Here is a 24,454-nt window from a genome sequence, read left to right on the forward strand (position 1 = left end):
CGGAGCGCAGGAATGGGGTGCAGGTGGACGGTATTTGGGAGCGGGAAAGAGAGGATCGGTCCCTGCCCCGAGCGCACGGCGGGAGAGGGGAAAATGGGACAAACCTGTGGGTTATTAAGCCCCCGCCGAGGCACCTGCGGAATGGGCAGTGAGACCCTCTCCCTTGGTTCGGCCCCGCGTTGGAAACCCACTTTTCGCCACTTGTTTTTCGGGGAAACGTTGTTTTCCGATTGATTTGCTTTTATTATTTCACATCGGCGCTGCTACGCTGCCTTCCCACATTTCTATTTTCCCTTTGAAATATGGAGCGACAAAAAAATATATATTTCTAAAAAGGACCCATGTTTCCTATTATCACAAGACACCCTTCCCTCTCGATGAATATTTTCCATGTTTTCTGTCCCGGACAGACAAAAAAAGCGCGACCCAGGACTACTGTGCGAAAGCAAAAGGAAAATTCTGGGAATATCTACCATAATGTAAACTGGATCTGGCGGGAAGCTCCAAGATGTGTATTTTCCATATGGGAGAATGTACTGCCCGTTTTTCGTCGCCGGCAGCCGACAGTAGCTCCTGAAATGGGGCTCTCCGGGATTTCAGCGACGCTTTCGCTAATATCTTCCCCCATGTCTGAGCGAGGCCGCGTAAATGAGTAGTTTCTATCAATTTTTCGCATTTTTTTTTCCACGGGAGACCGTGGGCAGGAGTTTACCGGGCAAGAACGGAAGGGAAAGAGCAGACAGCTCCGCTCAGAGCCGTGGTTTCATTTCCTACACCAAAATGTTCCCGACACCTGCTTGCGGTTGGGGTAAATCCCCACTCCGCGCAGAACCCGGAGCGTCCCCACGGCCGGCAGTGCCGAAAATAAAAAGGGGGATTCGGCGCACCACGAATCGAAGCTGCCCACAACCGGTTCACACGCGGTTGGCGCCCGGAGCAGCTTCCTCCAGCCGGCCCCGACGGCGGAGCTGGGGGCACCGGGTCCACACCGAGCAACCCACAAGCGTCCCGGGCCAGACGGGGTGGGGGGCGCCGGGCACCCCAGTCACCCGTCGCAGCGAGGCCCGTTGCGACAGGGATGGCGGGGCCCGGCGCCCCCGGGGATACAGGGTCTGGGGGACACTGCTTGGCGTCGGCCCCCCGGAGGGGCTGTGCGACCTTCTGGAGCTGCCTCCCTTGCACATAACCTCCGCGACTGTGGTGCTATTCCCCGGGGGACGACGGGCACCCTACTCCTGATGCCACCCACCTCTCAGCAGAAAAGGGATGGGGGGACACGAAGACGCGCCCGCAGCCTTGCCCAACTTCGGCTGCAGCTGGAAAAAGCATTTGGGCTGGGTGGGGGGGGAACAACCTGGTTGGGCGGTTTCGCCAGTCGGGGTTCTCCGGGGGGACCCGAGTGTGCGGTCTCCCCGCAGGAAATGGAGCGGCAACAGCAGCCGAGGTGGGGAAAAGGACCGGCCGAAGCCGCGGGACAGAAGGAGAGGTGGCCGTGGGTGGGTTTTCCCCCCCGCAGGGCTTAGGGAGGGTCCCGGCCCCCAGCCACAAGTCCAGCTCTTTGGGGCAGGGGGTGCGGGACCCTCCGCGGTGTGGCGGGAAGGGGAGCCCCGCGGCGAGCGGAGGCTACTGGAGCTCAGCTATCGGCAGCTCCCGGGAGGACAGAAATGCCCTTTTCGGCGATCTCCTGAGCTCAAGAGCCGTCAGAAACGTCCCTCTGAAGTGATCTTCTTGGCAGAAGTTTATTATAAGAGATACACAGAGCAGGAGCATGCCCGAGAGGGGATGGGAGCACTGTGGCGCACGGGATAAAACGAAATTAAAACCGAATTAAAAAGAAGGGGTAAAGAGAGAGAGAAAGGTGGGAAAACGAAATTATCCTCCTTATGAAACGTGTCGGGCTTCTCCAGAGCAACTGCAGAAAGGAGGCCTTTCCACCAGGGTGGATAAATTTACTCTTGTCCCACATGACCGAGGGTGGGGGACCCGGGGAGGACGAAAGAAAAAGGTCATGGGATTGGGATTTGGGTTGTAAGTCACAGAGGAGACATGGATTTCAGTGCCGGGATCCACATTAGGTGGCAGCGGCCTCGGGTTTTGCAAGAGAAGTAGTTAAATACGAAAATAAACAACAACAAAAACAAAAATTAAAAAAAATAACACCAAAAAAACCCAAACGCGGTAGGGAAAGAAAAAGAAAAAAAAAGGAGGAAAGGGCACTTCAGAAATAAACCCAGGTTAGCGGTGGGAAGATGCGTTTGGGGGGCACAGGTCCAGGAGAGAGTCACTGGGACACCCTGCTCACCCAGGCAAGGGGTTGCCCCTCACTTCCCCCCCGGGTCGGCGGTGGGTGCTCGGCGCTGCACCCCGGCTCTGGCCTGAGCCCTGCCTGCTGCTTTTCTTGCCTCTGTTTTGCGGACACGTCTCTCTCCTGAGTGAAGGGGATCCCAGGAGCGCTGCAGGAGGGATGGGGGAGCAGCACTGCCCCAAGCCAGCCGCTTCACATCTCCCCCCGCAGCCCCGTACCCCTCCCGTGTCGCTTCGGGGGGTCCGAGGCGAGGGGGGTCCGTCTGGCTGGACCCTGGGATTTGTCGTCCCCATCCTCAGACGAGGAAAGTTTTCCTTCTCTACTTTGTTTAAATGTAAAGCGACAGCGGTCGCCCCTCGGTCCCCGGACCACCGGGAGTCCGGCCGCTGCGGCTGAACCGCAGTCGGGGGTGGCCCAGCACGGCTCCGCTCCCACCCGCCCGTAGGGTTTCCTACACCTGGAGTCTGTTCCTGGTCCCCCTCTTCTCCCTCTGCCCAGGGCTGATGGGTGGGCACCATGGGGGGTACTCCAGGTTGTGTCGTCCGGGTGGGGGAAAGAATTCCCACGGATTTTGCAAGGAGTCTAGCTGGAACTGAAGGCGATGGTGCGCCCCACAGTCGGCTCTCAATGCCTAGGAGTGATTCGCGGCGGGGGGAGTGGGGACTCGTTCAGGTTACACGGACTTTCCGATGACTCTCCGCTCGCCTCAGTCGGCGGGGAAAAGTGGAATATCTGGGAATTTTTGCGAGGGTGAAAGGAATCGCCAGTGTTGGTTTAACCCGTTTCAAAGCCCCGTACTAACGAAAACGGGATGGAATTTCATCTACAAGGCGACTTAAAGCCGGGCAATCGAAATCTGATCGAAACGGACAAGGACAGCCCCGAAAAGTGCTTCCCTGCCACCCTGCGACATGAAGCCCGACCCTCGATACCCAGAGCGGATCGGCGGGTGGGAGAAATATCAGCAAACAGGCAATTAGAGAGATCCCGAGGCACCGACGTGAAGCCTCTCCTGTAGGAACGGACACACAATACTCATTACACCCCTCCGGACTCCCGCCCGACCTCTCAACAGGGAGATAATCTCCCTTGCAGGTTTTCATTCGGGTTTAAGAGAGCTGCTTTGGCAGACGGAGAGATGCACGATTTCAATTCTCTCTGTATCCATGTACCTAATTTATCCGGATCATAGGAGGAGGGATGCGGGCAGCCAGGGCGGGGAGGGAGGGAGACATCGCTGGGAAAGGCCGCCGGACCGGGCTCCGGGTTGTTCAGTACCGGCTGCCCGGCGAGGCCGGGCCGGGCGAGTGAGCCCGTTCCTGGGCAGCGGGCTGGCACATCCCGGGACCGTCCACCCGAGGAGATAATTAGCACCTGAATGATGAGGAAGGGTTGGAAACGCGCGATCAAACCCTATCGCGAGTGGGTTTTGTCCCGGATCGCAGCGGCACCTGTTGTTGCCACGGGCTTGGGGCGCCAAGTTGCGTCTTTTTTAATAATAAAATGCGAAGTGGCCTCGCATGGGCGCCGGACCCCGTGCGAGGGCGGGGGGAGCGGGGACGGGCTCACGCTCGCCCCTGCAACCCCGCCTGGGCCGGGGACGTCGCCTCCCGCACGGTTCACCCCGCTAAACGTACAGACGGGCCGGTGAAAAGAGGGGTGTACGGGGATGTGCTCCCGGGGCCGCCGTGCTGCCCCTCGGGAAACGCGCCCCGAGCCGCCCCACAGCCCACCAGGCACAGGCAGGGAAACCGCTGAGTCCGGGGGGGGGGCGACAGTATCTCCTCTGGTTCGAAGGAGGTGAGACCCCCCCGCCACTGTGGCCGGGGAAACGATTCGAAGGGCTGAACAGAGTTGGAAACATGCTGGGGAGAGTGGAAGAGCGGCCCTCTATGGACCCGAGACGAAGTGGATGAGACTAGAGAGACCGACAGAAAGAGAAAGGGGAAGGAAAAAAAGAGGGAAAAGGTGAGAAATAAAGAAAAAGAGAAAGAGAGAAAAAAAGGACTGAAATAGGGAGAGAGAGAAGAAAGAGAAGAGAGAAGAAGAGACGGGGAAGAAAGATAAAAAGAAAGAGGAAAAGAGGGAGAAAAAGTAACAGAGAAAAAAATAAAGAGGGACAAGAGGGAGAGAGAAAGGCAGAACCAAAGAGAAAACCAAGACGGAGGAAAGGGAAAAAGAAACAAGTGAATAGAAGAGTGAAAAAGAGAAAAAGGAGCGATAGAAAAAAAAAATAAGAGTGAGAAAGAAGGAAAGATCGAAAGAAGGAAGAAGAAATAAGCAAGAAAGAACGTAATAAGAAAGAAGGAAGGAAAGAAGGAAAGATGGAGAGAGAAAGAGAGAAGAAAGAGAGAAAAGAAGAAAGAGAGAAAGAGAGAAGGAGAGAAGAGAGAAAGAGAGAAAGAGAGAGAGAAAAAGAGAGAAAGAGAGGAGAGAAGGGAAGAGAGAAAGAACGAGAGAAAGAGAGAGAGAAAGAGAGAGAGAGAAAGAGAGAAAGAAAGAGAGAAAGAGAGAAAGAAAGAGAGAAGGAGAGAAAGAGAGAAAGAGAGAAGGAGAGAAAGAGAGAAAGAGAGAAAGAGAGAGAGAAGGAGAGAAAGAGAGAGAGAGAAAGAGAGAAAGAGAGAGAGAAAGAGAGAAAGAAAGAGAGAAAGAGAGAAAGAAAGAGAGAGAGAGAGAAGGAGAGAAAGAGAGAGAGAGAGAAGGAGAGAAAGAGAGAGAGAGAAGGAGAGAAAGAGAGAGAGAAAGAGAGAGAGAAAGAGAGAAAGAAAGAGAAAGAGAGAGAGAAAGAGAGAAAGAGAGAAAGAGAGAAAGAGAGAAAGAGAGAAAGAGAGAAAGAGAGAGAAAAAAAAAAAGAGGGCGAGAACGAGAAAACAGAAGGAAGAAAAGGAGGAAGAAACGATGAGAGGTGGTTCGGGAGGTGAGGGAGAGCGCGGGTCCGGCCCGTGTTCTCGCCCGGCAGACAGGCGGAGGGGCGAGTGCAGGGCCCTGACCTACCGCGAGCATCCCGAGGAACATTTCGAAAGCACCAACTTCATTTCCAAGGCAATTTTCCTGCGGCTGAGTCGGCTGCGACAGCTCCTCCCGCCCTCCCCAGATCGGAAAATGTTTGGGTTTTTTTGTTTGCTTGTTTTTTTTGGGTTTTGGGGTTTTGTTTGTTTGGTTTTTAACTCGTTTCTCTACTTTCTGTGTCGGAAAAGAAAAGAAACGAAAGGGAAATGCGGAGGGAAAGAAGATGCCGGAGGGCAGTTATTTTCCAAAATTACTAGGCTGGAAAGTGTTTTCAGGTCGGGCACTGGGGCACAGGGAGACTGGGCGTTATTATTAAATCCTAAATACACCGTGAAAACGGGAGTTTCTGCGCAGTCAAAGGGAAGGACCAGGGCAGGCCCGGAGGAAAAGCCGAGCTATTGGAAAAGATGCTCTTGATGTCTAAAGGTGGTTTCTATAATCCAGGTTGATTTATTTTTCTTCGGGGCTCCGAAGAACTAGAAAGAGAAAAGCAAAAAGCTACCGGGGAAAGGAGTAAGATCTTGACCTTCCCTAATTCTCCAAATCGGCAGTAATGGAAAGCAGAAGGTGCCAGGGGAGGAGGGAGGAGGCAGGAGGCGAGGGCCGAGCGGACAGGGCATCAGGGCCGGCCGGGCCGGGATGCCGCGATGCCGCAGCCAGTGGGTCGGAGCCCGGCCGGTGAGGGAAGGGCCACTCGCTTCCTTTCTCCGTCCCCGCTCTGCTTAACACGGGCTTAGTTAAGCGAAAGCAGCGAAATAAATTGTGTCCGTCCTCCCCCGCTGCGGTCCTGACGGGGATATTCCGGGGCAGCATCGTTTTATCCCGCCTCCATAAACCCGAGGAGAAACCCCGTTTTCCGCCTTACCCGCGCTGCGCACAGAACAGAAAACCGCCGCGAAGTAAATACGCAGAGAGCATCGCGGATTATGTTAGAACCCCTTCATCTGACATATAGAAAGGAGAGGAGTGGGGACACATTTGAAAAATAGAAATAATCAGTTCCATATATATTTGTCCACGAGCGGAGAGGCAGAGCAGTGAAACCCGTATCCCTGCGGCCCCGCTCAGGAACAGCCACCGAGCAGAGCCCCGGCGCGAAGGGCAAAAGGGAAAATAACCCAAACCGCGGCAAAGGATCGGGCCTTACGGCGGGAACAGAGTCGCTCCCGGCCCGGCTGTGCCCTGGGTTTAACGCTGGCGAAACAACCACCGACAGCAACACCGCGAACCGGGCGGATTCTCCTACGGACGAGACGGAAGGGAAATGCCGGGTCGCTTTTTTGGCCAAAGATTCCCAAGCAGGAGACTGCAACAGCTAATTATTTTCCTTTCAGTGCTCGGTTATTACTGGTGTCCTCCCCACCTCCCCCCCCCAATAAATAAATAAAACCCTCCTTTAGGCAGCGAGGCGTGAAAAATGATCCTCGCTGAACGCTTAAAAATAATGTCCCGTGAAGATCGGGGCTGCGGAGCCAGCCAGCCCCGTAATTAGGAGCCATTATCCGTCCTGCCTCGCCGAGACAAGATTTCGCGTTAACCCCCCGAGCCGAGCCCGGCCAGGGGTTCCTGGCCCGGAGGAGTCCCCCAGGGTCCCTCCCCGCCGCCCCCCGTCCCGGTGGCTGGAAGGGGAACCGATTCCCGGGAGGTCCCCGCCGATCCGCCCCCGGCTCCTGAAGCGACGCAAATATTTTCAGGCGGCGTGAGTTCGACCGGGGCACGGAAAGAGCTGAGAGAAATTTAGGGGATGGGAAGGGAAAAATCTAAGATTAGAGCCGTTTGGGCATCCTCGCCCCCACCTCTCAAAAAAACCCCAACGGCGCTCGCAGCTCCCGAGAGCCGAGCCCAGCCCGGCGGGCCCGTCCTGCGGGGGCACCGCGGCTAAGGGGGCAAAATCCCCCCCTCCCAGGTCAGCTCAGCTTCAAACCCGGTCGGCGACCGCGGCTTAGAAACCCACAATGAATCCGCAAGGCGAAAGAAGTGGAACGAAGCCGGGGAAAGGTGTCCCAGCCCCAGAAACAAGAAAGCCCCCTCCCCTGAGAGTGTGGGGGAAGGGGTCTCTCCGGGGAAATACCGCTTCCCTGCAGAGAGGACCCCCCTCCGTCCCTCCAAACCCTGAGACCACCAACTTGGAGAACCCCCTGCACCGAGCGGGGGCTGCAAGGGCGAGACGCACTCGTTCATCCCCGCGGGCACCGGCTGCTGTTTCTTATGCGCACTTTGGGTCATTTTCCTCCCGCACTTCGCGAACAAACAAGAAAAAAAAATTAAAATCGCTACTTTATATTAAAATAACACCCCCTCCCGCCCCTTCCAGACACACAACCACCACCTAGCCTCGCTGCACATCGCTTTCTTCCTTCGGATCCCGTCCCCTCAAAGCAGGCTCGGTTATTAAAGGAGGCTGAACAAAGATAGCCCCGAGAGCAGCTATCAGCGCATTTTAACTTCATCAAAGACTTTGGGGGAGAGGGAGAGGAGGGGTCTGGCACCTTCTAGTAATGAGCTTGTCAGGAACACCCCTGCCAGAGCAATTGAACAATTTGCACACAAGCAAAAGAAAAGGAGCGAGGAGGGAGGGAGGAAGGGGAAATGCTACAAAAGCCCCTTCAATTTCCAACCATGTGCTTGGCAATCTGGAAAATAGATTCATTGGCCTCCTCTTTTCTCCCATGTCGAGTCTTGTAGCCCCTTTTGTAGGAGCTGGACATGAAAGGGAGACAACCAAGTGCCGGACACGAAGATCGCTTTTCAAAAGCAAATGTGTGTGAAGGCGAGATGTGAGACCGCTCGCTGCGGGGAGGCGGCACGTTCAGGAACAACATCAACAAACTGCGCGGAGGTTCGGGGTGGCACAGACAGGGGCAGAGGACGGGGGGATAAAAAAGGGGGAAACGGGGGGAGGAAGAGAAAAGAAAGACCGACAGCACTCCCCCCACCTCGGCGCACACCGCCCGGCTCCTCGGGCCCCGCACAAAGCCCCGCTCGCCCGAGGACCCGCTCCGTCCCCTGCTCCCTGCCTTGTACGTCTCAGCTTTTTTCCCCTTCTTCAGCACGGGCAGAAAGGCCTCGATTCTTTAGATCAGGGTCTCTGCCAACAAACAAACCAAAGAGCCACGTTTGGTCTCTGAAATAAATAAATGGGGGGGGGGGGGGGGGAGAAGAAAGCGCTTAAAGATGTTTATTTACTTTGTAAGTTGTTGCAAAATTTAGGCAGAGATCAAGTTTCATTCGGTCATTCAAATGCTGCAGGCCCAAGGGGCCGTGTGTGCTGGGCCGGGGGGGGGAACCCTCCAACTTATTTCCTCATGTGTCAACTTTTCCAAACAAAATAAAAGGGAGGCAGAGGGGGGAGGGAAGCCAGAACCTTTCTTTTGGTCCCCATTTCCCTCCCCCCTGGAAACAGGCAGGGGTTGTTGTGGGGTTGGGGGGGGGGGGGGGGGTAGGGAGTGGGGGGAGCACACCAAAAAGCAAAGAAAGAAATAAAAAGTACAATTTACCAAAAAAAAAAAAAAAGAGAAAAAATTCCAGGGGGTCCTTTCCCTTAGCGGCCCCGTGGACCTAAAGAGGGGACCCCCCCGGCGGAATGACCCAGCCCGCAGCGCTGGGAAGAGAGGAGACGCGGAGCAGCCCCGCGCAGGCTGCGCACCCGGCCGCGGAGCAGAGGGCTCAGTCCCGCCGGCTTCGAGCGGCGAAACTCCGCAGCCGGGCGAGTGTCGCCAGCCCGAGGGTGGAAGCCACTCGCTTCCCCGAGGCCCGAGCGGGGCTCTCGGCTCCCAGCGTGACAAAAGACATCGCAAAGAACCATTTGGATTTGCTTTTTTTTTTTTTTTTTTTAACCAGGTCACAAACATTTATTAATTTACACCAACGGTGGACAAAATTATGTTGCCTTTTCCACATCAAATTATTCACAGATTTCTCTCAATAAAATAGATATGACGGATGCACAACCAGTGAAGAGTTAACTGGACTCCGCTCATTAGCTCCCGAATAATCTATATACAAATAATTACCAATACACCAAAAAAAAACCAAAAAAAAAAAAACCCAAACAAAAAAAAACCACGCACAGAGGGGATGGGAAAACCGGGGATCAAAAACCAGTGAAACAGTGTGGGAATTCTCCAAACTTCCTGACGGATCGGATTTTCTTTTAAACGTGCATTTGAATGTCTCATTGAAAAAGAAAAAAAAAAATATAGAGGAAAAAAAAATAAACCGCAGTCCTGAGTTTCACCGACTTTTCTTCTTAAAAATAAAAAACCCTAAACAGTGCCTTTTAAAACCAGACCCGAAGCTTCAAAGAAACTAAAAATAAGATTGAACCATTGAAACATTTTCTTTGAGAGCCGGGGGGGAGACAGATACACATGGCGAAACCGCCCGGGAGGGAGATTCGCAGGAATGAAAGCAGGTTCGCTGCGACCGGGGACGTCTGCAACTCCCCTGGCCACTTTCCCGGGCTATTTGGGGCACTCGCTCCCGCAGAAACCCCGCACCTCTCAAAGGAAACGTTTCCGACCCTAAGACCGTTTCTTTCTTAACATTCCCCCTCACTCCCCGCAAGACGTTGCGTGTTCAACCAGCCCAGGTCCCAGCTTATGTTACGGCCACTTTAGAAACAAGCTTTGGCGCTTGCGGGACGAAATTGTGTTATTCTTTCTCCCCTCCCGTCATCCTGATTTATTTAATTATATATATATATATATACTTTCTTTTTTTTTGAGCAAAGGGACACGAACATTTCTGGATGCCACAGAGCCTGGAAATAAAGTAAAAATTAGGGAGAAAAAAAAAAAAAAAAGGAAATATTTCCTACCTTAAAACACAACAGGAGATGGGGGGGGAACGAGGAGAGGGAAGGGGAGAAGTTTCGGAGGGGGTGGGGGGGAGCTGGGAAGGGGCCGTTTGCTTCGCAACTCTCCCCCCACCCCTCCCCGGCACACTTTAAAAATGACAGCTGCTCAGGGTTGTGATTTTACTGGAAAAGTTCTGGGCCGGCTGCAGGAGCGGCTCGTGTGCCAGGCTGACCTGGGGCTGTGCCGGGGCCAAGGCGGGACTGAGCACGGCCAGGACCTGCGCCGGGGGGCCCGCCTGGCCGGCGGGGTAGGGCGCGGCGGGCGCGGCGCTGGGGTTGGTGCTGGGCGGCGGGGGCACGGCCCCCCCGATGATGTTGTCTATGGAAAAAGAGGGCCGAGAGGGGTGGTTGGTGCTGCCGCCGCTGCCACCGCCGCCGCCGCCGGCGGGCGTGGGGTCCGGCTTCAGGGTCTGGAGGAGGGCGGCGGGCAGGCGGTAGGGCTGAGCTGGGGGTGGTAGAAGGACTTCCTGCAGTTCAGCTCGCCGCCAAGGAAGGAGGGCAGCCCCGAGGCGGCGGAGAAGACCGAGGCGGCGGCGGGAGGCGGCGGAGCCGGTAACGGGCAGTGCGGCGCCGGGAAGGGGAAGGCGCCCGCAGCGCCGCGCCTCCGCCACCGGCGTGGTGGTGGTGGTGGTGGGGATAGCCCTGGAGCTGCAGGCCGTAGTTGTAGCCGTAGGGTCCGTAGGCGAAGCCGGGCAGGAAGGCGGCGGGGTCGGCGGCCCCGGCCCGTAGCAGCAGCTCGGGGTGCGGCGGGTGCAGCTGCTGCTGCCGCTTGAAGCGCTTCCTCCGGCGCAGGAAGCTCCCGTTGTCGAACATGTCGGCGGACTCGGGGTCCAGCGTCCAGTAGTTGCCCTTGCCCGGGTTGCCGGGCTCCCGGGGGATCTTGACGAAGCAGTCGTTGAGGGAGAGGTTGTGGCGGATGCTGTTCTGCCAGGCGGGGGAACTTTTCCCGGTAGTAGGGGAAGCGCCCGCTGATGAACTCGCAGATCTCGCTCAGCGTCAGCCTCTTCTTGGGGCTCTGCAGGATGGCCATAGTGATGAGGGCGATGTAGGAGTAGGGCGGCTTCACCAGCGGGTTCTTGCCCCCGGCGCCGCCGCCGCCCGCGGGCGCCTTCTCCCCGGGCGCGGCGCCGCGGGCGCACGCCGGCTCCGAGCCGCCGGCGGGGGAGAGCCGCTCCGGGGACCCCCCCATGCGCGCCTTGGCGGCCCCGCTCCGCGGCAGGGCGAGCCCCAGCGGATCGCCGCCGTCCTCGTCGTCGTCGTCCTCGTCGTCGTCGTCGTCGTCCTCCTCCTCATCGCTGTACTTGCTCCCGTCCTGGGGCGGGCCCACCACGTCGATATCCGCATCCTCCACCTCCGAGAGCGGCTCTTCCTCCGGGGAGCGCTCGGACATGATCCCGCAGCCGCCGCCGCTGCTGCCCAAAGTCATTGTTGTGCGGCCGGAGCGGCAGGGGCCGGGCTCCCCCCCCACCTAGCGGCAGCTCCCGGGATGGGCCCGGGGCCGTGCCGGAGGGCTGCGGCCGCCGCTGGGACTCCGCGCCCCGGCGCCGCCGCTCTGCGCCCCGCTCGCCGCGCCGCTGCTGGCGGGGCCGCGGCAGAGCTGCGGGGTGGTGGCTGCGGAGGGAGGGGCGGTGGAGGGGGCGCGGGGCGGGGGCGGAGGGACGGGACGCCCCGAGGCTGAGCAGGGAGCTTGGAAGCAGCGATAATAAATAATAGTAACGATGATAATAAAAGGAGAGAGAGAGAGAAAAAAAAATGGGGGAGGAAAAAAAGCGGGGGGTGCGGCGGCTCCTTGGCAGGCTGGGGAAGGGAGGGGGAGGGAAAAGGGAAGGGCGGGGGAATGGGGGGGGGGGGGGGGAGGGCAGAAGTTGGGAGGGCGGCTCCCCACCCCTCCCGAGCTGGAAACGCTCCCACTCTTCGCCTGTTGCCAGCGCTTCCCAGGCCTTTATACGGCCGCCCCAGTATCACGTGGCGCCCGCTGCCCGCTGCAGCCCCTGCGGGGCACGACGAGGGGCTGCCCAGCCCGGCCTGGGTCCCCGGGGACCGCATTCCCCCCCCGCGGCGGGGATGCTTTCGAGGAAAGGCGCTGCCCGCTCCGCTGGCGCTCGGATGCGCCGGCTAGTCTTGGAGCCGGCTGATGCGGGAGAGGGGGTCGGCTCTGGATAAATCCCCGCCCCAGGTACCCCTCGGGCGCTGGAGGCTGTCATGGCCCTTTCCTGCGGGATGCGACGGCCACTTCTCTCGCGGGCCGCGGAAGGTCCCTTCTCCCCCCTATGGCTGCCCATCCCCGGGGCTGGCGGCTGAGCTGCCGTCCTCCACCAGCCTCCCCGGCGGCGAGCTTTGCTCAGCCAAGGCCGAACCCTCGGTGCCCCTCGAACGGGGGATGTGTGAATTTGGGGATCCCCACTCCCCTTCTGCACGCGCTTACGTCATCAACACGTCATCGACTCAGAAGCACCCTATCTGGAAATCCGCCTCCCCCGAGGGCTCCCACGGGCCCGCACCCGCGGAAGCGATGCTGCCGCTCGGCAGGTGCAGGGCGGAAGGCGAGGAGCAACGCTCAGTCAAACCTCGCCCCACGCGAGAAATAACCAAAGGGAAGGCTGTGCATGTCCACGGGGTGCTGGGACAGCTCCAGAGTCCCACATCCCCGCCCGACGGGGCTAGTCCGGCCGGGTACCTCTTTCCGAGGCGGCCCACCCGCAGTCCGGCCAGGCCTCAAGCAGCCTCCGGGACGGGGAATCTCCTCCGGCCTCGGGACCCCCTGTCCGCCGTTCTGTTGCCATCGCTGCCCCCGACGCTTAGCATCTCCCGACGGCTGCCAGATAGGACGTGGTGGGCAGCGGACACCCACCTCGCCGCGGGCTGCAGCTGAAGCGGGAGGATTTCCCTGTAACCAGGTGCACTCCAAGCCTTTCGGAACCATAGCGGTGTCCCCGCGGGTGGCAGACCACCTCTCCCCCGCCTGCAGCTGCCCCTTCCCTGGGCAAGGCCGGGGCGGCCACCCCTGCGCAGGGCAGGGGACACGGCCACGGCTGCAGCCCCTCACTCCACGCCCGTGGGTGGCTGTGGCAGCGCGTTGTCCCTGCCTCTGCCCCGGACACGCCGAGCCACGCTCGCACGGTTGGTTGTTTGTTTTCCCCTTAGACGCTCTGCAAACACGGAGCCGCTTTCCCAGGGGAGGATACCTGGGAAGGGACGAAGGGGATGATTTCCTCCAAGGGACTACCAGGGGGAGATGTCCCCCTTGGAGGGTCGTGTTCAGCAGTGTGAGAATCCGCGGTGATGAATTGCCAGTCGCTGCCGTTAACAGGTGTGAGCATTTGGTGATAAAATCTCCAGCACTAATACCGGGGAGCCGGGCCAAACAGCTGCGCGGTCCCGCTTCCAAATCCCGGTCACAATTACTCAAGCCCTAACGACTCGTGCACAGGCTCGCCGAGCTCGGGGGGACCCCGAAAAGCGGGCAGGAGTGGGCAGGAGCGGAAGGCGCTTCGCCCACACATCTCCAGTTGAAGCTGCTGTTGCAGAGCCGGAGCCTCTGCGTGGACTCGGTCGCATCCTCCTCCGTCGCCGCCAACGGTGCGATCGGGGAGGATTTCTCGACTGGAGGGGAAAATAGATGAATAACTGTGCTGAGAGTTTCTCAGGAAGGTGGGAAGTCTGTCCCGCGGGCGTGTGTCCGTGCTAGGGCTGAGGGAGCTTTCCTGACTTCTTTCACTTTTATACTCTTCCGATGCTGATAACCTGCGTTTGCAACACATATGCCCACATCTCCCTCTCATATGTGTATGTATACATATCCAGCTATATATACTTAAATGAATGTATTTTTTCTTATATGTCTATTTTTTCTTATATATAATATAATCAGCTAACACGGAGAAACGCTTCGGAGACGTCGCGTCTTTCATACCGAATTTGTTTGAACCCTCCGTTCACCATCCCCGCGGAAAGGCGATGGGAAGTACAAATGGAAGAGAGCGGGGAGGGAAAAGACCCGAGCCGCTTTGCATTTTATTAAGTAAAATAATAGTTATGCCTCCCCTACATAAACGAAAGTGTCATAAAAAATTCCGAAGCAGCTGCCAGAGAGTTCGACCACACACACAACGGGGCGATTGAATTTCTACTTGGTGCATTTCATGGCAGCGAGGAACTGCCGGGAGCTGCGCCTTGTGCCTCTGCAGGGCGGCAAAGGGGAGGGCGGGGGGGGGGCAGCAAAATGACGCGCTGCGAACGGCCGGGGGCAGCTGGGGTGCCCCCGCCGCCCCCCACGCCCCTCCGTGCCCCCGAGGGGCTCGGTGGCAGGGCGGCCGCCTGCAGATCCCCCTGCCTGGAGGCTGCTCCCGCACGGCTCGAAGTGAAACAGATGTGGGTGTCTGCTGGCCGGACCCCCCTCCTTCCTCCACCGCCCTGCCGCTGCTGCCGGCTCTCCCCCTGCCCCGAAGGGCGGGCAGCCCGCGGGGGGAACCCCCGACAACGGGGGACTCAGAAGGAGCCGTTTGCCGCTGTGCTCCTGGGGGACGCCGAAAGTGGGGAGGAGGGAGATTGGGGGGAGGCTGAAGGGTCGATCCGAGGTTGTTGTTGATGGGATGCGGCCAATGGCTTGTCCCGCTCCCTCCTGGACCTCTCCCTTCAGCATCCCACATCCAGAGCCGCCGCAGCTCGAGAAATAGCATGTCCCGATCACCATCGACACGATTTCTGTCCGTTTCAAGGGAAAAGATCGTCTCCGTTAAAGTCGGGAACGACCCGAAAGGAAACGATGGTGGAGGAGTCCCGGTCCCTCCATCTGCGAGCGGCTCCTGTTCGCCGAGTTACTATCGGCCTTGGCTTTGCCAGGCAAGATCGGCTGCAGAATCAAATCAAAACGAGAAAAAGTACCTAAACTGCATCCGTCCCGAAATTATTTAGGAAAGGGAAACCCGGGACTGAAGCAAACCAGATGGTCGGATCCCAGACACGTATATGCACACATACACCCCGCTCCCGGCCGTGCATCCACACACGGAGAGAGGGGTGAGTTTTAATGACGCCTTTGTACTGCGGGATAAGAAATGATGTGGTCACCGGAAAGAGAAACCCTATCGATCTACCCCAAAATATTGCCTTGCCATCATCCCGCTGTTCCCAGGCGTGCAGGGTTGGGAGAGAATTTTTCTTTGGGCAGATTTTTAATTCTTCTGCTCTCCTCTCTGAAGTATTTCATTACAACCTCCCTTCCCACCTCCCGTTTTAACACGACTCTGCTTTACATTTCACGTTAAATTGTGGTATCAAATGTGCATGGGGCTGAGAGCTACGAGGTTGCTGAGGGTCCCCAAAATAGTCTCAACAGTGCGAAAAACAAACAAACAAACAAGTGGCCACTAGCCGATTAGGATTTTTTCCCCGTCTTTTAAATTGACTTTCACTGTCTGTCCTGCCAGTCCTAACGAGGCGTGTCGGGTCTGCATTTCGATGCCCTGCGGACCTCTTTGGCAGGTGTCTCCCGAGGGCTCCCGCTACCCCCGGCCGGGGAGCTCCGTGGGAGCAGGTCGGAGCCCCCGCAAGCCGCAAATCGGCAACAACGCCCAACAACAAAGCTCTGTTTTTCATTCTCACCGTGAAAAACTCGTTCCCTGCCTGTCCGCCGAGATCGTTATTTGCCGGGGGGTGTAGAGGAAGGCAGAGAGAGCAACCCCGAAGCACTGCGAGTGCGATCGCAGCTTGTACCCCGGTACTGTCTGTGCCCCCGCCTAAGGGAGCCGGTGCTGGCCGGAGCATCCCCGGCGTTGGGGTCTGCCAGGGGGCAAACCCCTGATCCTGCACCGCTGTGCCCGGGAAACGGCATCATCGGACCCTGCAGCGTTTCCCTGCTCTGCCCCGGGCAGTGCAGGGGGTTTAGCTCCAGCCCAGCCGACTATGCTCCCGGATCCTTCCAGATGATCTGTTGGGTTTGCAATACATAATCGTTCTTGTTTCCTCTGCCGAACAGCATCTAAATTCGTTTATTCACACGAGAAGCGCAGCTACAAGTCCCCCAAGGCTCAGCGATGGATTTTTCTGTATTACCTCGTTATCAAGCCTGGCTGACCTCTAACTTCTCTGAAAACATGAACAAGACAGACCTGCTGCTACCTGGGCTGCCCCAGGGGGCTCTTTTTCCACTTATGTGATTTCCGTTGATATTATTTCTCTTCTTTCCATATCCAAGGCTCAGACCTTCAGTGCTCCCTGCAGTTCAACCTTTTTTCCAGCCCTGTACTGCCAGCTCTCAGCTTGCAAAGATCAGTTTGCAGTCTGCACACCGAGAGCCTCCAGCACAGGGAGATAAGTGGGAATGGTGTTGCTAAATAGTGTGAGATGTGTGAAATTTCCAGTTTGGAAATCACTGGAGCCAAGTGCCTCTGTCCATCCCTGCAAATATCACACATCTCGGTTTTGTTATCTTGTATTTTCAAACGCAGATGTCCCAAAATCCACACCAAAAAAAGGCCTGGTGGCTTTTCCCAGGCACTCTATGTGCAGTTTTGAACCTTCATGAACCTCTGGGCAGCAAATCTCCCTGTCTCATCCTTCAGATGAGGGGGAAACTCCTATCCCCCCATATGTATGCATTTATTTAGGTGCTGTGATCTGAGTTTAGGACCTTAGTTTTGGATTTGCAGTTCAAAAACTTTGTCTTCTGCTCTCTATTCATAACTGATCCCATCCCACATGGACTTGAAGCCCACCAGGCAAGCTCATATGTAGCTTAACACCCAAGTGATTAACTCTGGCTTGGTATAAGCTTTGCTTGTACTGTTCTTCAGCAATTTGACATGAAAAGAGATGGATACATACACACACGACTCAGAAGAACGTGGTGACTTCAAGCCATAAACCACCAGGTGCACTTTCGAGACTCACCAAATCCAGCTCTCCTTGTTGCCATAAAAAACATATTAGCCAAAGGCCAATGCATGTGGAAGGCAATTATGCTCTGGCATATGGCAACGTGTATAGAACAACCTGGTAACAGTGCCTACCACACAAGGAAAAATATCCTTGTGAAAACAAGCCTGCTAAATCACTTAATTCTTCCCTGAATTCCCTGAAAATTAAAGGGGGGGGAGGGGGGCAAAATATGTGGGAGGGAATCAGATTTTCCAAAAGTGGGTGCACAAGTGAAAGATGTAGAAACTCGTGGTGGGGTCTCCAAGTCCAGGTTTTCTGTGTTAGCATCTGACCATGCCAAACTTGCCCAGGAAATCCCTGCTGCTGAGTTCTCCACATTCAGCGGTTCAGCAGCCCAAGTGCCCACCTCACCCACCAAGTGTGCAAATACCCACTTCTGCCAGCAATGCCAGCTGAGGAGCCGCAACGTGGGGGCAGGAGCAATACAGAGAGAGGCCCTTAAAAGGAGGAAACTACAGATAAGCTGGAAAATGACTGGAATATAGATTGAGAGGGACAAAAAGTGTTTGACTTCATTCACCTTTTTCCGCCTGCATTTAGTAAATGATCGAGGATAGGGTTGTTTGCATCTGGAAGTATCCAGCAAACTCCAGCTGGAAATCAATTGGGGTGAATCTGTGGTATTCTTAAAAGAAATCAGCCCTGGACATACATGCTGATATCTACAGATCTCACTCACAAACAGGTTCATAGATATATTTTGCCTCTTGACTTCAAATAAGGTGATGCTTCAGTCAGCTGGAAGCTGCGATGTTGTGACTGCAAAGGAGTATAGCACGAGGTTCCTTTCTTCTGTTCTCATCTCGGGAAGGAACTGAACAAACAGAAGCAAAAAAGTTGCAACCCAAAATATGGGAAGGGAGGTCAAGTATTTCACCCACACAGAGAAGCAGGGACAGAGCCAAACACCTTAACTCTTTCCTCTTACCTAGCAAAGCGTAGCCAGGTAGAAAAGAGGATGGACAGATAGTGGTTATTTCATCTGGATTACTAACCACAAGTGAAAATACCAAACCAGGCATCCCTGTAATAGTTCGGGGCTGATCTCCCCAGAAGGGTGAATCTCAGCCCCAGTGCTTCACATACAGCTTCAGATGCCAATTCCTCCACGGCATCTCCACCAGCTCACAGCTTCACCCCATAGCCTGGCTTCAGCACTTCCACATCCTGGCAGCTCCTTCCTCCAGATGCAGTACCCAAAGCTAATCCCAGCTTTGCACGTTGGGACGCACAGCCCTGACACATCCCCGGTGGACTCTGTGATGGCATCGGTGTGGCTGCAAGGGACAATTGTCCACCTCTGCAAAACAGGTTCTCTGCAGTGCACAGAAACCCATCCCCAGCATCTCTAGGCTGGTGTAAACTTCTCTTCCTCCTTTCTTCAAAACACCAGAAAAAGTTGCTGCCCCAAGCTGCACAGAGGCAAGAGAAGGAAATCTTGTCAACACACAGATTTAAATTAATCCAGCCACTCTGGGTGGTGTTGAAACTTCACATACACACATCCTCCCTTCTTTCACTCACTGCAAGTGAGCCTCTGCTCATTCTTGCTGGGAAGAGGGAGCTGCGTCGCTCGGACAGAAGAAATGACACCGAGGGCTGCTGAAGGAAAGGCTGATGTTTCACATCTGGCTTTACATTATTGGGAAGACCCGATTCCTGCAGGATGCATGCTCAGCGTTGCCCAGCTAACGGCATCCTATCAATGCTCATTTTGAAATGCCTTTTTACCACTGTTTTCCTGGCTTTTGCATAGTCTAGATGTTCAGTGTTAAAATGTGATATAAGAGGGCACGAAGCATTGGGATAGGTTATCTCTTCCCTAAAAATACATGGCTGGGGTCCTGCGGGGGAAGCAGGCTGGTGGGGCTTCCCTCCCAGCGCAGAGATAAGCGTGCCATCTAGAGGAAATCCCCTTTATTGCCAGGACTGGCAGCTGAAAATTATCCAATAAAACATAATTAACCTCTGGCTTCAGAGAAAATCCTCCATCCGTGCCCTGCTACTCTGGGCCGCTGCACAGGCACGTCGCGGTGGGCTGGCGACGTGAGGTGGCTTGGGAAGGTCCTGAGTGCTCGAGGGCCACCCCAGGCCACATTGGCACACACTGGCCTGTGCCTTCCCCATAGGCAATGTCAGCTGCCCAGCTCCCTTGGTATGAGCGTTTGGATGTAAAGGAGGAGAAAGCAATACGGGTCTTTCCGTAGCACACGCTCTCTAGCATGTCTGCCTCTGCAAAAAGTAAGGAGGCTGCACATCTCACAGGATAAAAAAGCTGTATATATCATATAATGCCCTCCAGTGGCTGCTAGCAGCAGTCCTGGACCTATGGCTGCCATAGGTAAGAGCCCAGGTGCACTAAGTGGTAGGGTCACCTCCTCCACCAACACCTTTGGAGCACAACCCTGTAGGGCCTTGGAGGAGCTGGTACGGGTGTGCAGGGCACAGGCAGCAGTGGGGATGGGGCTCTGGTCTCCCATGGGTCAAATCCACATGTCCACTCATTTTTCCTAAGCAAAAATCTCCTTCACAGCTACTTTCCCAGGCTGGACTGTTCTCATACGCTGCTGCTGCCGTGGGCACCCTCATTTAAACCTTCAGGCATGGTTGTAGGTCTGGGATATATGATGTGGGACAACACATACTATAGATGTCGTACCTTCCTGTGGTCAGAGCCAGCCCATCAAAGCCCACAACATCCACGTGCCACACCTTTCCCTTTTTCTCTTCCTACCACTACCACTAATTGCACATCTGTGGGCACCAGCAAAAGGCTGTTGTCTCACTAATAAACACAAATTCTTCAAGCTCTGAAGATAACCAAAAACCAGTGATCTAGGCCCAAGCAGAGGGACAAGTGCTGCTACCCAGCAGGTAGCTGTCTTGTAAGAACAGGACGCTTTGTGAAAGAAACTCTTCAGAGGTGGAGAAAGAACAGGCAAGATGCTACATAAGAGAAACCCTATTCTGCAGAAATAGCAGGCGCATGCTTAAGCAAAGACTATTTGGAGATGAGGGTGACTGCATTGATTTGGTCATATTCTGCAGGACTTTAAAAATATTTTCTTCACTTTAAAAAATGAAGGTTATTCCTGCTTTTCCCACCATCTCAGAAGCTCCCCAGGATGGTGCTCTCTGATGCTCCTAAGCAAGACTGAACTCCAGAAACATCCACAGCACCTTTTTGCTTTTAACAGTGATCATCCTTCCATTTTGCACCCTGCTCACCTTCTTCTTCCCCACACCTGTGGGCTCTCAGGCCTGACTCCTATCTTATATCACAGAGATTCTGCTCTCACCCCCCTCACAGTTGTTGTTCCCCGGCTCCATGGCAGGGAGGGAGGACATGGATGTCCCCATGGTTCATCACAGGTGCTCACTGCTCACATGGAGCAAAAGACTCTGCAGCATCACCCTGGGACATTGTGTGTTTGACAGGTCTATTATTTCCTGTCATTGCCAAGAAGAGTCTAGTTTAATAAAAATCTGGGCTCCAATCCTACAAACTCTCATGTCTGCGCTTAACTCTAAGCACGTGAGCTGTCAAAGGGGGCTATTTATGTGCTTAAAATTTAAGCATGTGCTTAAGCATCTGTAGGCCTGGAGTTTGTCAGTATGGGGATTTGTGCCTTAAGCCCATATTTGGGGTCATTATCCTTTTCATGTCCTCTCTGGCATCTTAGAAGATGCTTCAAAGGGGAATTTTCAAGTTCTTCAATAAACTTTGCCTTCCCGAGTAGCCTGGATTCTTGCCTATTCTATGGGGCAATTCTCCTCCATTGCCTCCCCTCCCCCTGCTAGTGATAATCCTGTGCTATTTCATGCTTGGCCAGACAATTAAGCCCTCTTGCTGCTTGGCTCAGGCTTTGTTATGTATAATTGTTCCAAATAATTAGCCACTATTGCACGCTATTCTGAAACTACTTTGTATTGCAATTATACTTAGAGGGTGAGCATCAGCTCAGGGAGAATCCAAGCAGCAGACAGCCTGGAAAGAAAGGACTTCGAGCTGGGGAGAAGATAGATATGTGCTTAAACCAATACTGCGGAAAACCTAACAATAAGTAACCAGCAAGGAGTAAATGCTGCTTGGAGGGGGTCTGTGGCTGGTGGGGGTCTGGGCGGGAGAGCTGGGGGTGGGCTGCAGGCTCTGGGCCAGGGTGTCACCTGGCTGCCACCTCGTGGGTGCTGGCTACGGTGCAGGAGGCAAAACCCATTCTCCATCACACTCCCAGCACTTCCATGGTGACTTGATGAGAGTATCTTGGCCAAGTGGACAGTTTTGCCATCTCCATACAATGCAAGGAACACGTAGCTGTGCTGGGATTCATTGGGGTCTGATAGGAAGATGTTCCTTAATTGTGCCTTTGGGATTGCAAACCTTGTGATTTCTTGAGGATAAAGGCTCCAAACGATGAGTTTGGTTCAGCAGGCTCCCGTTTTCCCACTGTCAAACACCTCTCTCTTGTGGATGAATGCTGGGTGCTCAGAGGAGCCACAGCCCCATGTGAAGCATCTGTTTTAAAGTGAAAATGTGGCACAGCAGCGTCCCCTTAGTGTTACACAGTCTCCTGTCTTTCACAGAATCACAGAATGGTTGGGGTTGGAAGGGACCTCTGGAGATCATCTAGTCCAACCCACCTGCTAAAGCAAGTACACCTAGAGTAGGTCACGCAAGAGTGCGTCCAGGTGGGTTTTGAATGTCTCCAGAGAAGGAGAGTCCACAACCTCTCTGGACAGCCTGTTGCAGTCCTCCATCATCCTCAAAGTAAAGAAGTTTATGTTCATAATCAGATGGAACCCCCTGTGCTTCAGTCTGTGCCCATTGCCCCTCATCCTATCGCTGGGCACCACTGAAAAGAGTCTGGTCCCATCCTCTTGATGGCCAGCCTTGAGTTATTTATAAATGTAAATAAGATCCCCTCTCAGCCTTCTCCAGGCTGGGAACATCTGAAAAGGATATAACCAAGACCTGGGATGGCATGACCTGCACAGGTGAAATAATTCCTTTGCTGAAAACCATGGCCTACTTTGAGCAAAGAGCCAGGACAGCCAGCGACAGTAAGGCTGGATGATTTTTTGCTTTTTGAGGTCCATTTTCTCCAGCTAGGTTAGGCTGCTTGAAGCCTCCTGAAAATGGATCTACAGGCTGGGTTTGGTTTCCAACACACTGTCAGCAGAAGGAGTTTTAAAACTGACCAGAGATGTCTGTGGTGCTGATGGAAAGCACCTAAAATGTCCAAGACTGTTGGGTCTCTTCTCTGCAGACGTCGTACACTGCTTTCTTTGACTCAGCAGAGCTGATGCAAATAGAAAATGAAGTTTTCCCAGGCATGTATGTAACTTGCTTGGGCACATCCTTCCTCCACGTAGGACCCCAAGGTGCCACAAGCCAGGGCTGCTTGATGGCATTGGGATGGCACAGTCGATTCAATACATGCATAAACCCAACTGTTGCAGTGTAATCGCTTCAACAGCCCTAGTATAAGGACTGTGAAATGAATGGACCCTTGGATGCTCTCTCAAGAGCTTGTAGGTGTTACCCTGCCAATGCTCAGTCCCTGCTGCTTTCCTATCTAACAGCAGCCTTGCTTCTTGGGTGCTGGAAGAGTCAGGCCAGCCCATAGCTCTGCCATGCACATGTACCATGTAGCACACTTCAAACACTAAGGCAGACTGTGGACAAGGCTGTTTGCTTCATCGCTGCTCCCTCACCTTCCATCAAGAGCACAGATTCTCACTGTGCTTCCACTTGTTACCCTATTTGCACTCTAGGGAGAAGAGCTGCAGGGGAACAGCCAGCGCCATCCAGACATGTATCCTGTCCCAAGCGAGGACCTGCAATGGATGCTTACGAAAAAGGTAGAAGAGGCTATAGCCAGATAAATCCTTCCTTTCTGAAATCTCACCGGAGTCAGTAATTGTTGGTTTAGGCATTTCCCAGCCTGGAGGTTGCATCCAGCCCACTGTGTTTAGTAATCACAGAATCATAGAATCATTTTGGTTGGAAGCAGACCCTCAAGATCATTGAGTTCAACCGTTAACCTCACTCTGCCATTAAACCATGTCCCTAAGCACCACATCTACACATCTTTTAAGCACCCCCAGGAATGGTGACTCAATCACTTCCCTGGGCAGCCTGTTTCAATGCCTGACAACCCTTTATGCAAAGAATTTTTTCCGAACTTCCCCTGGCACAACTGATAATGATGAAAACAATGAGCCTCCCTGAACGGGCCTCACCCCATTCTCATCCTGACCGTACCCAAACCTCCACGCTGTCCTGCCCTTCCCCACGCAGTGGTGACCAGGACAGGCCCAAAGGCCACGGGATGCTGTAGGTACATGCCGACCCCCCCTTCCCCAGTCCCGGGGCCCATGGCCGGGGCCGGGAGCAGCTTCCCAGGGCTTTCCACTGGAGGGCAGTGTCGGCCCGGGCACGGCGGCTGCCACCCCGGGCCATCTCCGCCTGCCACCCCCCTCACCTCCTCCCACCCGCGCCGGGGCGCTACACCCGTGGGGTAACACCGTGGAGGGCAGGGCAGTGCTGCATCACCTACTCCTGCCCAAATAAGAACGACCCGAATATAAAGGACCCGAATATAATGCAGCAGAGGTGGCGACAGACCCCCAGTGCTCCGAGTTGTTGCTCAGAGCTCGGGCAGTGCTGACTCCTAGACTCTGATTTGTTAAATTGGAATATTGTGTCCAGCTGTGGCCCCTCAGTTCCAGCAGGACAGGGAACTGCTGGAGAGAGTCCAGCGCAGCCACCAAGATGCTGGAGGGAGTGGAGCATCTCCCGTGTGAGGAAAGGCTGAGGGAGCTGGGGCTCTGGAGCTGGACAAGAGGAGACTGAGGGGGGACTCATTCCTGGGGATCAATATGGAAAGGGGGAGTGTCAGGAGGATGGAGCCAGGCTCTTCTCGCTGACAACCAGTGACAGGACAAGGGGTAATGGGTTCAAACTGGAACACAAGAGGTTCCACTTAAATTGGAGAAGAAACTTCTTCATGGTGAGGGTGGCAGAGCCTGGCCCAGGCTGCCCAGGGGGGTTGTGGAGTCTCCTTCTGTGCAGACATTCCAACCCGCCTGGACACCTTCCTGTGTAACCTCATCTGGGTGTTCCTGCTCCATGGGGGGATTGCACTGGATGAGCTTTCCAGGTCTCTTCCAATCCCTGATATTCTGTGATTCTGTGAAAAACTCATAATCAGTTGGCAAAGCCGATCACAGCTGATCCCACTGTAACCACGGCCCATCTCCCCATCACTGACTAACTTTACCAACTCAGTCTTGACTGCTGACTGTCTTCAAGCCACATATTGCATAGAATAAAAGCTAGT

At 55.0% G+C, this 24,454-nt stretch overlaps 1 protein-coding gene across 1 annotated transcript; it reads right to left on the reverse strand.

The window, feature by feature from the left end:
• Positions 1-9,050: 9,050 nt before the first annotated feature.
• On the reverse strand, positions 9,051-11,728 carry FOXD2 (forkhead box D2). The gene is given in 4 exon segments (XM_082052223.1): positions 9,051-10,605; positions 10,608-10,794; positions 10,797-11,108; positions 11,110-11,728. Coding segments are annotated over 4 exon segments (1,332 nt in total). The 5' UTR covers positions 11,599-11,728; the 3' UTR covers positions 9,051-10,261.
• Positions 11,729-24,454: the final 12,726 nt, after the last annotated feature.

The sequence above is a fragment of the Streptopelia decaocto genome (assembly GCF_964273445.1).
Source record: "Streptopelia decaocto genome assembly, chromosome: 5".
Taxonomy (NCBI): domain Eukaryota; kingdom Metazoa; phylum Chordata; class Aves; order Columbiformes; family Columbidae; genus Streptopelia; species Streptopelia decaocto.